We start from the raw sequence: 16,081 nt of genomic DNA, 5'->3' as shown, positions 1-16,081 counted from the left end.
ATATTGTACCCTTTGAGTCAATGACACAACTTGCATTGATTCAGTCGGGGGGTTATTTCCCAATATTGTTTGTGGAGCCAATTAAGAACTGTGTGGGAGTAGAATGGAGGCAGGAAGGTAATCTTTCATATCTTTTCAAATATCTTCAAGGCCAATGAAACAGTTACACTTCTGACTTTTCCCCTCTTTTGGAGTAGGTCACCTGGAAAAGGATAAAGGTTACAGGGCTCCTGTTCTGTACTGTGCCTCTCCATCTCAGTGAAGTACAGAAGCAGATCAATCCTGCCAGGCAAATGGGTGCCGTGCAGTCTGCATCTGTTTCAAGCTCTCAGAAGAAACACTGGATTTTCAGTGTTTTTATTTATGTAGAGCTGATGCACTCCATGGTACCTAGAACAGGGAGATTTTTTTAGTGCTGTTGTTGTTTGGGGTTTTTTTAAGCACAGCGGAGTCCAGAGAATAAGTAGAAACTAAAACTTTACTATCTTCCTGACACACAGAAATCTATGTCTCATCTATTCCCCAAGGAGTCTTCACTGTTTCTACCTTCTTCTCACAGAGCTCTTATAAAACTGCTGTGGCCTGTTGACTACTGTTACTGAGTTAGTTTTCCACAATGTATTTTTCTAACAGAGGTCTCCATTCTCTAGATTACTGTTCTTACAGGTGACAAACAGCATTCGTCTGCATCACGGCACGTTCCTTGCTGCACTCCATCCAACGCCACTTCGGGATGAATAGCTTCCATAAGGGAAAGGAAAACAAATCTTTTGCTCCTGCAAACTGCTTTAACGTGTTTGAAACTGATAGTGCTGATCCGCATAAGCTGAGAATGTGAACCAGTGTGCCTTGTTCTGCGTTGTAGAAGTTAATTGTCATAAGGAAATGACTTATAATCATGCTGACATTATGTTAAACTCCTCTTACAGCTCCTGTGGTGCTTTCACGTCAGTTATTCCTGTGGCTCACAGTTAAAAATGCATAGATCACTTGACATGCCACACTTCACTGTGATTTCTATACTTTCTACTAGCTGTGAAACCTCTGTGTTAGTGCTCTAGTGATGCGGTTCACCAAGTGCCCATAAAAGGACAAATATGTATTTTTAGGCTGACATCTATGATTCCTTCAGTCTTTTAAAACTTCCCAGATGGTATGCACCAAAGGACTTTGAGTAGAGCCCTGTCACTGATCCCTTCAAAGTCACTAGAAAATTATTCTACTTAGTCTGTAAGAGTAGATTTGTTCTGAAATTACATGCATGCTTTGTATTACAGAATAGCAAATAATGCTGTTATGAGCTCATGCAACTTACATAGAAACTGCAGGCATCTCCATCAGCTAAACTTTCCTTGACACAAAATTAATTCCACATATAAAACAGCTCTGGAAATGGCACCATGAGGCAGAGTGAGGCTGAGGTTGGTCCTCTTCCAGTTGAAGAGGAGTTAAGGTCACTGTGGTCAGCCTCCTTATCCCAGGCTATAGAAACAACATCCACTACCAAAAGTGAATAAAAATCTTACTTTGTTACAAACTTTAGTGTCCAGAGAAGGCTCATGAGCATGAGCAGAGGGCTGGAGCACCTATCCTATGAGCACAGACTGAGAGGGTTGGGATTGTTCAGTCTGGAGAAGAGAAGGCTGCCAGGAGACCTAATTGTGGCCTTCCAGCATCTGAAGGGGGCTACAAGAAAGCTGGGGAGGGACTTTTGAGGCTGTCAGGTAATGACAGGACCAGGGGAAGTGGAACCAAGCTAGAGGAGGGTAGATTCAAATTAGATGTTAGGAAGAAGTTCTTCCCCATGAGGGTGGTAAGAGCCTGGCACAGGTTGCCCAGGGAGGTGGTGGAAGCCTCCTGCCTGGAGGTTTTTGCAGCCAGGCTGGATGTGGCTGTGAGCAACCTGCTGTAGTGTGAGGTGTCCCTGGCCATGGCAGGGGGGTTGGAAGTGGCTGAGCCTTGAGGTTCCTTCCAGCCCTAACAATTCTGTGGTTCTATGATAGTAGTCATCTACTTATCCACACCTCAGTGATGGATTGTGAAACTCCCTCGAAAATTCAGATCTATACAGAAGATGCCCAAAGAAGATTTGAAAGGAGTGTCTCTAGTTCTATGTGCAAAGGATGCTCAGAGAAAAGGAGGATATCAGAAAACAACACTGTTTCTTATTATATTTTTTCCAATACAATTGGTGTTTTAATAATTTTCAATCATTTCCAGGCAGAGATTAATAATGAAATTATTCCAAGTAAATTTAGAAAACACTGAACTCATGCAAGATGAGACAAGGGAACAATATTTCATTCAGCAAAAAGTATCTAAAGAAATGAACAACGTGCCAGAGATTGTAAATTTACTTCAGAGATTATTTAATCCATAGGAGCAGACAGCACTGGAGTATTTACCAGGGATGAAGCAGTTAACACAAACAAGAGCCTGATTTACCCCTGAGAAAGCAGATGGGCGTGCTGATCAAAGACTCTTCCCTGTCCACAAGAAGACTGATGAGGAGTATGGTGCTCTGACACTGTACATAGTGTCAGCATCCTGGTGGGGAGAGAAAAAAAAAAAAAAAAGAGGAAAAAAAATATCAGAGGGAAAGAAGTGTGAACACCTCAGAAATTGAGTATTTCATGCCACAGCTCTCTTCAGCAACACAAGCTCAGCATCCCAACTCTTGCTCCCCAAGGGCTGCTTTCCCAGCCTTACTGCTTCATGCCCTCAAGCTGACACCACAAAAATACAGCAGAGCTCGGTGGCAGTAGGAGGCAAATATCAGAAAAGAGCTGGTGGGAAGGGAGATCAGTTGTGAGATACTGCAGCAGCAAACACAAACTTGACAGCTCACAGATGCTTCCAAGACAGTCTCACCACAGGCCCTTTGCAAAAATGTGGTTAGAGTTGGAGACCAACGGCTTATACATCACAGAGCCCGACAAAAACAGTGAGCAAAGATGTCCCTGGTTCTGCAAACTGTTGTCAAAAGCTGTGGCTATGCATATGTTAAAGAGGAGAGAGGAGAAAGGAAAAGGCCCAATCACATTTGAGACTTTTGGAGCAGCTCTACTCCGGCAATGCAAAGCAGTAGCCGTGAAAAGAGCAATCAGAGCAGTCATCTCTGTGATTGGAAGAGTTGATCTCATCAAGCCAGCCCATCCCACAAACCTTCAGAAGGGAAGAATGTGAGAGGACACAAAGCTACCTATCTGCCCCTGCACTGCAGCCTTCTTCACAGAACAAGATTCAATTTCCATGCACAGGCTGCAGACCTGCCGGGGAGGAGGGAAAAACACGACATCTGAGGTTGCCGCAGAGGAATTTGTGGATATTGAGGCCTACTGCATGATGGCAGCTGACCACATGCAGCAAAAACTTGTAAAAGAAACTGAAAACCATGTTAGAAGCAACTCCCAGCCCCACGGTCACAGTGCAAGACTTCACAGAATGGAAAATCCCCCTTGGCCTACAGCTGTCCATCTGTGATGCTCGATGAGGAGAGGGCTGGCTCCTGTCACTCCTTCATTCATAATCCAGCCACTGAGACTCCCTTCTCAGCTGGGCTGTGGACAGGGACCCTTCATCTGCCTTGTGAGTAGAAGTCCCACCTAGGTGGTGAGTACTACCACACCGATGCCTGGAGACACAATTTGGACCAGAGGTGTTTCTCTTTGGTGATATGTACAGCCTGAAAGTGTGAATCCTCCTTATGTCCATGGGTCAGGTGGCACTGTCCTCTTTTAACTTTTAAGGATATTCTGGGAAAAGTTAAAACCAAAAATAAGTAAAGAGTAAAAACCCAGAGAAGCAAAGCATGTACTTCTGCATTGCCACAGAGAGGGCTTCTCAATGCAGGGCATTAGTATCCCAAAAGCTGTTAAACTCCCTACTGATGGGAAACAGATGGGAAATAAGACAAAAGAATTCACAACTCATGTTAGACTGAATTGAATTCCTTTAATTTCACACAATGAATAACATATGAATAGGATTAACTTTTTTTTTTCAATTTTTCTCTTTTTTTCCTTGTTTTTTTTTTCTTTTTCCCTTTTTTTTTTTCTTTTTCAGTTTTTTTTTTGTTTGTTTGGTTGGTTGGTTGGTTGTTTGGTTGGTTGTTTTTGTTTTGTTTTGTTTTGTTTCTGTTAAGTGCTCTATACTGTGCTAACCTGATCTGGTAGCCAAAAGACTGAGCTTTGCTTTAGAAAAAAATGTTTAAAAACCAACATCTAAGATCATGAAGGAGCATGACATTAAAGCATGCCAGATGTATCTAAGCCTCAAAGAACATCAAGTCCATATCCATTTTTAAATGTACAAAAATGCTTCATGAATAAAAACTGTTACAAAAAGAACATTTCAAACAATGTACAAGTTTGTTTTCTTTTCTTGCCTCTATATTCAATAAAATACAAATACATTTTTTTTTTTTTGCTCTAAAATATGTTTACATACAATCAAAGTTGAACATGCAAATTACACTTTAAAAAAGGCTTTTAAAAACCACTTATGAGTACAAACTAAAAATCAGCCAGCACGACTTATAGAACAATCTTGTGCCCCATTCGTTTGGATTCTTTTTTACTTTCTGTTTTGAAATACAGTATATACAATATTTAACACTTCATGTGCATTTTATTAGTTAAGAAATAGCTTAAAAAAATAAAGAAAAAGAAAAGTAAAACAAACCAACAGGGGATGGAAATGCTTCCCCATGTTGTCCAATTGGCAGCTTTTTTCCATGGTTTTGCGATTTTTTTTTTTCATTTATTTATATATATATTTATTTTTTTTTTTCCTGTGTAGTGTTTTATACAACCTAGGCAGGCATCCCCAGGAGGTCTCAAACATGTGTCCTTCTTGAAATGTGCTTCTAGTTACCTCAGAACTGCTGCACCCCGGTTTTAGGATAATACGGAAGAAAGAGGCATTGCAAGGGCACGATACAGGTTCTCCCACCTCAGGGAACCCCTCCCGTTTGTTTACTCTGTTGCTGCTGCTGTTGGTTTCGTTTGGGTTTGGGTTGTTTGTTTGTTTGTTTGTTTTCTCCTGTTCTGTACTTTTTTATTGTCATTCTTTATTTTGCTCTTCAGGATGTTACAGAAATGTGCTTAAGAGCAGCCCTGAATCGGGGCCTGTGAAAACAAGAGTTGGCAAAATCCTTGTGTACGGCCCAGCGATGCCTGCTTGTTTGTCACACTGCTGTAGTGCTCAGAAGCCACAGTGATTAACAGCACCTTGTTCTACCAGGTGCCACCCAAAACACTTCAGTACACAAACAGAATGTTCTACGTGAACAGGCCAAAGCATTTGTGTCGAGTGGAGGTCCACGCTGTAGGATGCTCTAGCAGCTGATGACTACTATCACTTTCTATTTAATAATTTTTATATTTAATTCAATTTATTTATTTATGTTTGATTGACAGATACCCAAAAACATGTGAGATGCTCCACAGAAAATTTAATATGGAAGGGTTCAAGAATCTGGCAGTATGAAGCTCTTGGAGACACATGTGGTTGTTTCATCCTTTTCTTGCCCTGCGTGCTTGTCTTCATTCCTGGTTTTACACTGGGTTGAGGAATAAAACACCCATGGAGAGGATGCAAATCTGTGGCCTAATTTTGTATGGTTCACAGCCATGTGATTTTGTTCCATGTTTTTATTGAAGTGTAGTAAGACGTGTGTTAAACTGTGACATAGCAGAGGTGTTAGAAAGGTCTTTTTGGTCACAATAACCCAGAGGGCTTTCACCCCAGTTTTATACAGTTCTTGGAAACGTGTGGTGAGAATTTAGAGAGTTCCCCAGTAAATCTTCCAAGTGATAGGGGAAAAAAAGTCAAAAAAGCTCATTACTGGAATATTGTTGGGTAATAAACTGCAGGAGTGGGATTTTAGCCTTAAGCCCTAAAACTAAATCCTTTATGATCTGCATGTAGTACATCGCCTTATAATATTATTCTGTCAGCAACTTACTTATCATATTTATAGACTATGCAAGATGCAGAACACAAATTCTGAGTGCCATCTAGCAGTATTTTCAGACTGCTTCCACATAAATTAACACGCTAATCTTCCTGTTAGCCAGGACTGGCCACACTGGGCAGCTGTTTGGACAGGCATCCAAGGCTGTATTGCAGCAGCATGCTCCCCCAACACCTTCTTGCAGCAAAAACCCCAAGCTTGGACATTTTGATAGAGTCCAACCTACTCTGACAGCTTGACTCCAACCTTAGATTTTCTAGGCCGCCTTAAATTTTGTGCTTAGTGAGGGGTATATAAGGTTTTATTCTGCAATCAGATACTAAGTACCGTGCCTCTAGCAGCACTGGATAGCACTTTTTGGAAAGATAAGAGCATTTTCTCCCCAAAGTTCCAGGGGGAATGGATCCTTCCCTGGTAGGGCTGCATTCCAGTGCATCCAGAAAGGTTCAGCCTAAATCCAGCCCTTACTGGCACTCTGTGAGGTCTGACACACCTTAAAGCCGTGATGGGCATTCAATGACAGCACTTAACCTTTGCAGAACACTACTCCATTCGCTACACATGAAATACCGTTCAATGTTAACAAAAAGATCACTGAAGATAAAACTAAGCTTAAGTTACTGTTCGGTTTAGTTTCAGCTTATGGGTTATCTGGAACACCAAACTTTGCAGTTTTTGCTACATTTTAAGTGACCTCGTCACAGACATTCAGGCCCAAGGAGAGATGGGAAGCAAGGACTTCTACATTGACTAAACCTCAATTCAGTGCTATTTAAGGAAGAAGGGAAGAGCTCAAGAAGTCTTAAACATTTTTATTATTGTTTTTTTGCAGGCCTACAACTTCAGTCAATAATGCTGTGCTAATTCAAGAGAACTGAACAAAATTGGTTGTAACAGAACGTGCAACTGACCAGTTTATTTCTAAGCTGCATTAATTGGAAAACGAAAAGCACCAGTAAGTATGATGAACGATGCAAAACAAATTGGAAACAAAGTTCTGTGATCTCTCTTATCAGTTTTAAGGAGATAGAATCTCAAGATTTGTTCCAGCCTTAAAAAAAAAAAAAAAAAAAAAAAAAAGGAAAGTAAATCCCCTCTCCCAGTGCCCCAACTCAATTCCAACCCCAAATGCATTCCACTGTAATAAACTAAGGTGCTATCACAAAAGAAAAATCAGTCTCTAAAAATAATGAGCTGAATATGCTTACAGTGTCCTTTTAACACCATAGTCTTTATATGACTTTTGCAAATAAGCAACAGAAAAGAAGCACAATATTGGTGTTTGTGGTGGGGACTTTTTTTTGCTGAGTTTGTTGCCAATTTAATCTTTTTTTTTTTAAGTGTCGTGCTATTTGGAGTTGCCTTGTCAATGAGCCAGTTCAAAGGTGTCTCAAAAATGGGAATGGCAGTTGGTTTGTGAATCATTCAATAATTCCACTCCCTGCTCCCTTGATGGAATTTTCCCTCCCTCCCTCCCCGCCCCCCCCCCCCCCCCCCCCCCCCCCCTTACTACCCATCTTGCCGTGCCAGGTGTTGAGTGCACTGCAGGGCTTTGAAAAGAAACGAAATAAAGTTTAACCTTCCTATTCCAAATTTCAGCAACTGACTTCTTCTTTCAAAAGCATCATTACTGCAGTGGAACAGTTTCACGTCCAGACTTTGTTTGAGCTAAACATTTTTTTCAACTGGGCTGTAGAGATGGAACCTGAGTGATCTCACCCAGGCTAAATCAAATGGCTGACGTAGAACTCGAATGAGAAATTTACAGTTTGAACTGACCATTTAAAGAGACGATTTGTCACACACAGTTTGCATCCATGCAGACTGAGAGCTTTATAGTTACATTATGTACAAAAAAAAAAAAAAAATCTTTTATTTTTTTTTTATTTTATTATTATTTTTTTTTTATTATTTTATTAAGGCAACCACGACTTGGACAACATGTCCAAAGTGGCATTGATACAATTGCAGTGGTGATACCCTTTGAACATTTTTATTTTCAGATAAGAACACTTATTCCTTTTCTTCTTCTTCTTTTTTTTTTTAAAAAAAAATAAAAATAAAAAAATTGCCAGGGAAGAACCTATTTTCCATAGGGTTTTGCTGTCTATTTTTTAAAAAACAAGCTACTTTATCTATTTTCTTTAGAAGAACCTATCAAGGCATTGCTACCCAATACAAATCAATCGGACCGTGGGTTTCCCATCAGTTTTACTGGGAATTGCAGGTGCTAAGAACTGCTAGGTTTGAGCTCTGGTTTTGTTTATTTTATTGTTTTGTTGCTTGTTTGTTTTTTTTTTTTTTTACTCTATTTTCTTCTTCTTCTTTTTGACTTATTTTCTTAAAATTTGTAATTTTTACATTCCTTCTTTTGGTGGTTTTTGTTTAGCGTTAGCTCTGTTCCCCAGAAGTGTCTCGCTGTTCGCTACCAGGCGTCAAAACAACTTGGTTGATGGGTGACTCCTTTTTCCAACGTCATTGGAAATGCCAAATTGCATCACAGAAACGTGCTACCATAACCAAACACCCAAGTACCCCTTCCTCGAAACGCTGTGTGGTGTTGCACCGTCTCCTGGGATAGCACTCAGAATGAGTGTGTGCGCATGTAAGGCTCTACTTTGCTATTGCCTACATTGCAGCTAGTTGTAACTAGGCAAGTAAATGAGAAATAAATACATAGTTCTAGCAGGAGTTAGGCATTTTGAATTATGCTGCCCCAAAGCCTGGTAGGTAATATAAAACTGGAAAAAAAAATAAAATTAAAAAAAAAAATATTCAAACAGATTATAACCAAGATTGCAGCTGAGAAAATGACACTTTTGTTTGTTTGTTTGTTTGTTTGTTGGTGTTCTTTTTTTTTTTTTTGCTTTGTTTGTTTGTTTCTCTGTTTCTCTGTTTCTTTTTTCTTTTTTCTTTTTTCTCTTTTTTTTTGTTTTCTTCAGTGATTTGTACTATGGTATGGTGACTTAGTTTCACCTGGCCTGCCAAAAAGAACTGGAGTTGAGCAGGAGCCCTAGTGACAGCATTCCGCTCTCTAAAAGGACAACCTCCTGCCTCCAAGTACGGTATGAGAACAGCAACATGGAGATGCTGATTGATTTTGGAAACTATGCAAAGTAGTTAATTATCCCCATTTTTAACACGTAACCCCCCGCCCCCCTTATCCCCTACCTTCCCCACACCCTTTCCCCCTCTTTCCTGAGGGAGTACAGGGGCCAAAGCCATGAAGAGTCTATCACAGCTCTCCACTGTGGGTACAGGCTATTGAAGGGACGAGTGAGTTTGGTGCTTCTACAGCAGCACCTAACACCTAACAAGGTGTCCTGGCCTTAAGGAAGGCCTTCACTTTCATTTCCTCTGCCTTTCCGGTGCCTCTTCACTTTCATGTCCTCCTCTTCCTCCTTGCTTTTCCTTTTCCCAACCCGGGGAGCCCGGGGCAAAGGGAGAGGGTGAGAAGGGGGAGGAGGAGGGAGAGCAGGAGGAGGAGGTGGCGTCTCTCGAGCCATATGTATGACAGCCTCAATGGTGGCCATGATTGTATCTTGAGTGGCTGCTTGCTCCAATAACAAAGGGTTGAGTATCGGTCTCTGACCTCTTTTGCTAGGAAGGTCAATGCATTTCTCCAGGACGGGCATTTGGTCTCTGGAGTCTTCGTCAAAGGAAAGTGGTTGCTTGCGAGGACGTCCCCTCCGCTTCTTGACGAAGTTATTGCCTGTCTTTGATTGTCTCTGCAGCCGCTTGGCTTTCAGGATCTTGTTCACGTGATCCAGGTTCTTCTTGGTGGACAGGATCTTAGTGTAGTTGCACATCTTACGCACCTCACACTGGATTGCTTCTATTTCACGGCGCTTGAACCTCTTCTTCAGCGGTGGGCTGGCTGTTGGGAGACAAAGAGAGAAACAGGAGTGGTGAATGGAAGCACTCCTTCACCTGCCCTCAGCATCATAAAGACTAGCAGGCTGAAGAAGAGAAGGCTGTGAGAAAGTACTCTACACAGAAAAGCAACTAAAAAAAGTTAACAGAGTATTTATTCCAGTCCCAGAGGAATGACTCTTCCTTCCATTTTTACTGTCATAGATGAAAGCACATCTTTGACTACTAAGCAGTTTTCAGAGATATATTTCTACCCCTCCCTCCTCCTAAAGCTTTTCTACAGAATTTTTTTTCATGGGTTTGCTGCTTCGTGTCTCAACCTCTAGGAAGGGATGCTTAGCACAGCAATCATACTCGCCCACTCACTCTAACTATTAACATCTCTGTGTCTCAAACAAGTATTCCTGATGTCTTCACCCTGGCCCTTAATTTTTGCCATGGATGCCAGATAGGATGAAAAACATTTGTTTCTGAAACTAGTGGCCACAGACAGGCTGTGTGGATTACTTTAACCATGGCAAATTCACTACCTCTGCCTGTGTTTCTTTACTGAAATCTCTGTAGATAACTAGCTGAAACTATTTGGAAATATAATTGACTTAGGCCCCAAAGCAAGCTTAGTCCTGGTTCAGAACACTTACTTTAGATCTGAATGAAGTCCAAACTAGTTAAGTCTCTTCCCAGGGTCATGCTGTGAGTCATTGTCAGAGCTGGAAAGAGTACCCAGCATTTCTTGGCTCCTGGTCCTTTGCTTAGGACAGAAGATCTTGCTAATTTTTTTCTTGAATTGCCCATTACTGAGCATGGCATCTGTCCAGTATTTGCAAACAGATTAGAAGGAACCACCCCTTTGTGAAAGAAACAGAATGTATGAATTCTGCCATTGCAGTAACTGGTCCTCTCTTACACTCCTAATACACCTCTTCTGTGCTGCTGGCAAGGAAATGATGGAGTTCAGAAGACCTTTTCCATAAAGAATAAAACACCCCACTAAGCTAATCTCTGTCCACACCTACTTACAGACTTAGCTTACCCCTGACTGTCAACTAGCCACTTAGATTTGAAATCCTTGAAGTTTCTAGAGCAGACAGGACTTCAAGAAATGTTCATGGGGGGGTTACCACTCCCTTCGTGGCTAACAGGCTAATCTTCCAGCAGTAGCTTAAGTTGTTATCGTAGTATTTTCTGCAGATAAGCAGGAGCCATCAAGTGGCAGAACCTCCTCTTGCTTTCTGAGGGCTATGACAGATCCAGCATAAAAACCTCCCTCACTGGCCTTCCCTCTTGGAGAACATAAATTATTGGCCCTTATATCACCATGTTTCTTGGATTCAGCAAAGAGTTTGCAAAAACAAACCTAAATTACAATACAAGAAGTAGGAGTGAGTCATAAATAAAGCACAGACATATGCTCTCTTATAAAGACCTGGATGGCCAACTTCCCAAAGTCTGCTTTTCATTAATTACAAAACAAAATACATTTTCCATATGTAACCAACTCCTAACACCAAAAAGAAAAACAAAACCCACTTGCAGTCTGTGACTCACAGAGGACAAAAGAGGAATGTACTCCTTTTGGTACCAGAGGAAAAAGGAAATGAGATATTCAAGTTGCTCAGGAGAAGCTAATTCGTTGCACAAAATGCCTCTAGAGTAGGTCACCCCTAAAAAGTGTGGATGCTGAAGCCCGAAGGGCAAGTGGCAGTGATCTGTTTCTCAGACATTTGATCACAAAATGTTTAAATCTCTGTCTCACAAAATGATTATTCTCATCTGGCCTCACATACAGTTATTGTCACATACAGTCCCAATATTTCCAAACCCAACCACTGGACTCCTTTGAATTCCACCCCCACCCCCCCATCCTGAGAACAGCTCTAGGTCAGAAGATGTAAGAAATCACACTCTGGCACATTCTTCATACTCACTGTCCACCTTTTGCCCTTTTCTACCATTTTGGGGGAAAATTTTCAGGACTTTAAAAAGAATTGAAAAAAAATTAAAAAAAAATCCCATAATCAATATGCTTTGCCTTTTTCTGTTTCCCCTCCCCAGACAGTGAAGCTGAATGTTTTCACTTGACAATGGCAATCTTGAAGATGAGAATGTTAGCAGAAATGCAGGCAACATGGAAAGGTCCACAGCGAAATCAGGAGATTCCACATCAGCCTCTGGTTTCTTTGGAATGAAAGTTAAGTCAAATGATGGAAAACTACTCTGAAATAAAGAATGAGGCAAGTGTTTGCAAATATTTTATGTCTTTATTGAGATTTATCTGTAGTTGGATCTTTCTCCAGTTTAGTATTGCCACCCCACAGCAGCTTCAGTGCTTTTCTTCATGCTATTTAGATACTTTTTTCCCTTCCTGAAGCTTTGCAATCTGACAGTTTCTTCCCTTTTAGACTGAAACTCATATTCTTATTTAGAAAAATTGCTGTTCTGTGCCATCTTCCTGCACCAATTTTTCTTTCATAAATACTTTGAGGTGTTTATTACTTTCTCAGGAAGCTTGTTGGAAGCTACTAATGCTGCTTTTGCTTTTCTTCCCAGCAAACCTGTGAACCTGCAAGCTTTAGAAACTGTCTGAGTTGCGTTACGTAGCCTGCCAATAGTCAGAATGTATGCAGGGGATAAGTTATACACTTTCAAGACTAGCTTTTAAAAGGAGATATTATGAAATTCAATATTATTTTGACTATTAAGAGTCAGGGACATCTGATTCTGCATTTGGTGAATGGAGACGATGTGGAAAAGAGTCTGATGGGTCTGCAGGGGGAAGACTTGATGAGGTGTGCGTATGACAAAATACCAGGGAGAGCTGCCAAAAGAAAACACTATTGAAGTGAGAGTCATTAGGTGTTGTCAACTCATCTGGAAGCTCTTGGTGAGCAATCTTTGATATAAAATACTTTCTTATACAGCCATGTGATATACTGCTCTGCTCAAAACCAAAGTACTAAGCTTTTCCATTTTATTCAGCCCCTGCCCAGCCCTGCACCCAAGCTGGGCTGTGTTGTCTTCAGTATGTGCTGTTCTCTTCTTGCACATACTCTGGTGTTTTCATGTGGAAATCTTGCTTTGGAAGGAAAAGCTGGTCAAATTAATCTAGAAGTAGTTGCAAAGAAGGTGGGGAATAATGCTGTGTTTGCACACAGGCATATGAAAAAGGGAGTATCACAGAATCATAGAATACCTTGGGTTAGAAGGAACCTTTACAGCTCATCTACTCCAATCTTCCCCTGCAGTGAGCAGAGACATCTTCAGCTAGGTTTGGTTGCTTAGAGCCCTATGCAATCTGGCCTGGAACATTTCCAGGGATGGGGTATATGCTCCTACAGAGAAGATACAACATGGTGACATCCTCCAGGTGCTGGGGAAGCACAGGGTGACATTTTTTTGCCTGGGCAGTTATTTCCTTACACCCGCTCAGGACCATGCACTTTGTCTGTGAAGACCTGAAGCTATTTGGCAAAATCCAGCCAGAAGTGAAGAGGAATCATGAATGTCTGGCACAGCCCAGGCATTTTTGCTTTTCCTTCATCTCTTTCCCACTCTCCAAACAGCCTCACCTAGCTGTCCCAAACAAGCAAGGACTAACATTAATTCTAAAACAGCTTTACATATTTAAATTAAGGTGCATGGAGGCGTGGTCTTTCTCCTCTCCCCGGTGTACACAGACACAGGGAGGCTCTATCTCACAGCCAAGGATAAATTGAAATGGCCACAAGCCATGCTGGGAAGTCACACAGGATTGATATAATGCTGGAAATAGCTTCTGAGGCAAGGGAAACTACCTTTACACTGGCTAAGGTAGCTCAGAGCAGACTGGAGGACCTTCTCCAGCACAGTGGTGCTGGAACAAGGAGATGAGGCCAGGTAGATCAGACTCCCTGGAAGCTTTCCACTGCTCCCCTCAATAAAGTTGGATGACTTTGTTATGTCTGCGGTACTAAGATGCTCTTTGCTGTCTGTTATTATCCATCCCCTCAGAGTTGCCCCAGGTCACTTGCAAGAACACAGCACAGAGAAGACTGTTTGCAAAACAGCTGGGCTCAGTTTGTTGACTTGGTTTGAATGGAAGAATTTTCAAAGAGCTCCCTATTAATTACAGGAAATCCATAGCAATGTCCTGTTTTCTCATTAACACAGTTTCTTCAGTTTTCAACTAAATTACTTCAACATCTGGGCTACAGATAAACCAACAATTTAATTAGACTTCTGAAAATGGAAAAAGCAAACTATGCAGTCAAGCACACACTTTCATCTTGGAACTGATCATAAAATATTTGCGTGTGTTCATTCTCTGCTGCGTTCAGAACCTGTCACAAGCTTCCATACATGCAAGTATTAAAGGCTAAACAGAGAACCCTGAGTATTTTTGTAATATACAGGTTTGTCTTTATAGATGTTACTTTACAGTGTGAAACCCTTGTTTCCATTATTTATTCAGGAAATGAGAAGAAAATCAAGACAAGTTCACTGAAACAGCACTTTTAATTCCATAATTAAATAGATGATTGTTTAATAACCAAGTGATGCAAATGCTTTTTTGTGTGTGTGACTGCGGAATCAAAGGTCTGACAAGAGTATGAAGTTCCTAGTGGCTGCATGTAGGGTAATGCATTCTGGGCTGCACATGCACTGGAAACTAATCACAGAATCACAAAATTGTTGTGGCTGGAAAAGATCTCTAGGATGACTGAGTCCAAACATCAACACAACACCATCATGGCCACTGAACAATGCAAGATTAACTTCCCTATCCATGACCAAGGAAAGGTCTGATGATGCCTGAATGAATGTGTTCAAGTCCATGGGACCTGACAGGATACAGCCACGGGTACTGAGAGAACTGGCAGATGAGGTTGCTAAACCCCTCTCTAGTCTATTCCAAAAGTCCTGGCAGTCTGGGGCAGGCCCCACAGAGTGGAAAAGGGGAAACATTACCCCCATTTGCAAACAGGGTAAGAAGGAGGAACCAGGGAACTCCAGGCCAGTCAGTCTCACCTTTGTGCCCGGAAAGATCATGGAGCAGATCCTCCTGGAGGCACTGCTGACTCAGAAGAACAGTGAAGAGGTGATTGGGAACAGTCAGCATGGCTTCACCAAGGGCAAATCCTGCCTGACCAACCTGGTGGCCTTCTCTGAACAGGTGACAACATTAATAGCTGAGGGGCAGCAACTGATGTCATTTGCCTCGGCCTGAGCAAAGCCTTCGACACTGTCCCACACCACATCCTGATCTCCACACCGGTGACACATGGGTGTGATGGGTGACCACTAGATGGATACAGAACTGGCTTGATGGCTGCACCCAAAGAGTGGCTGTCCATGGGTCCATGTCCCAGTGGAGTCCAGGGACAAGCAGAGTCCCTCAGGGATCAGTCCTGGGACCAGGCTTGTTCAACATCTTTGTGGGTGCCATGGACAGTGGCATTGAGTGCATCCTCAGCAAGTTTGCTGATGACACCAAGCTGTGTTGTGCAGCAGACAGCTGGAGGGAAGGGAGACCCTCCAGAGGGACCTGGACAGGCTGGAGAGGTGGGCACAAGCCAGCCTCAGGAGTTTCAACAAGAACAAGGGCAGGGTCCTGCAGCTGGGTGGAGGCAATCCCAGGCACAACTCCAGGCTGGGCAGTGACTGGCTGGAAAGCAGCCCTGAGGAGAGAGACTTGGGGGTGCTGGGGGAGGAGAAGCTCAACAGGAGCTCTCAGTGTGCACTTGCAGCCCGGAAAGCCAATCAGATCCTGGGCTGCAGCAAGAGAAGTGTGGCCAGCAGGGCAAGGGAGGTGATTCTCCCCCTCTGCTCAGCTCTGGTGAGACCCCAGCTGGAGTACTGCCTCCAGTTCTGGAGCCCATATTACCAGAGGGATATGGAGGTGCTGAAAGGTGTCCAGAGAAGGGCCATGAGGATGAGCAGAGGGCTGGAGCACCTGTCCTATAAGGACAGACTGAAGGAGTTGGGGCTGTTCAGTCTGGAGAAGAGAAGGCTCCCAGGTGACCTCATTGTGGCCTTCCAGGATCTGAAGGGGGCTGCAAGAAGGCTGGGGAGGGACTGCTCAGGCTCTCAGGTAGTGCTAGGACTAGAGGGAATGGAATGAAGCTGGAGGTGGGGAGATTCAGGCTGGAGGTGAGGAGGAAGTTCTTCCCCAGGAGAGTGGTGAAGCCCTGGAATGGGTTGTCCAGGGAGGTGGTTGAGGCCCCATCCCTGGAGGTGTTTAAGCCCAGGCTG

General features: G+C 42.5%; 1 protein-coding gene across 4 annotated transcripts in view; it reads right to left on the bottom strand.

Moving 5' to 3' along the window:
* Positions 1-8,322: 8,322 nt before the first annotated feature.
* The window catches only part of SETBP1 (SET binding protein 1), a 310,605-nt gene continuing 302,846 nt past the window's right edge, over positions 8,323-16,081 (bottom strand). For all 4 annotated transcript variants that reach the window (XM_054178144.1, XM_054178145.1, XM_054178146.1 and 1 more), the window contains one exon: positions 8,323-9,854. In XM_054178144.1, the coding sequence (XP_054034119.1) occupies positions 9,307-9,854 (548 nt within the window). In that variant the 3' untranslated portion in view covers positions 8,323-9,306. The remainder of the gene's footprint in view (positions 9,855-16,081) is intronic.

This window comes from Dryobates pubescens, chromosome Z (genome assembly GCF_014839835.1).
Source record: "Dryobates pubescens isolate bDryPub1 chromosome Z, bDryPub1.pri, whole genome shotgun sequence".
Taxonomy (NCBI): Eukaryota; Metazoa; Chordata; class Aves; order Piciformes; family Picidae; genus Dryobates; species Dryobates pubescens.
The sequence above is the reverse complement of the archived record's forward strand: the minus strand, read 5'-3'. Positions and strand labels throughout refer to the sequence as shown.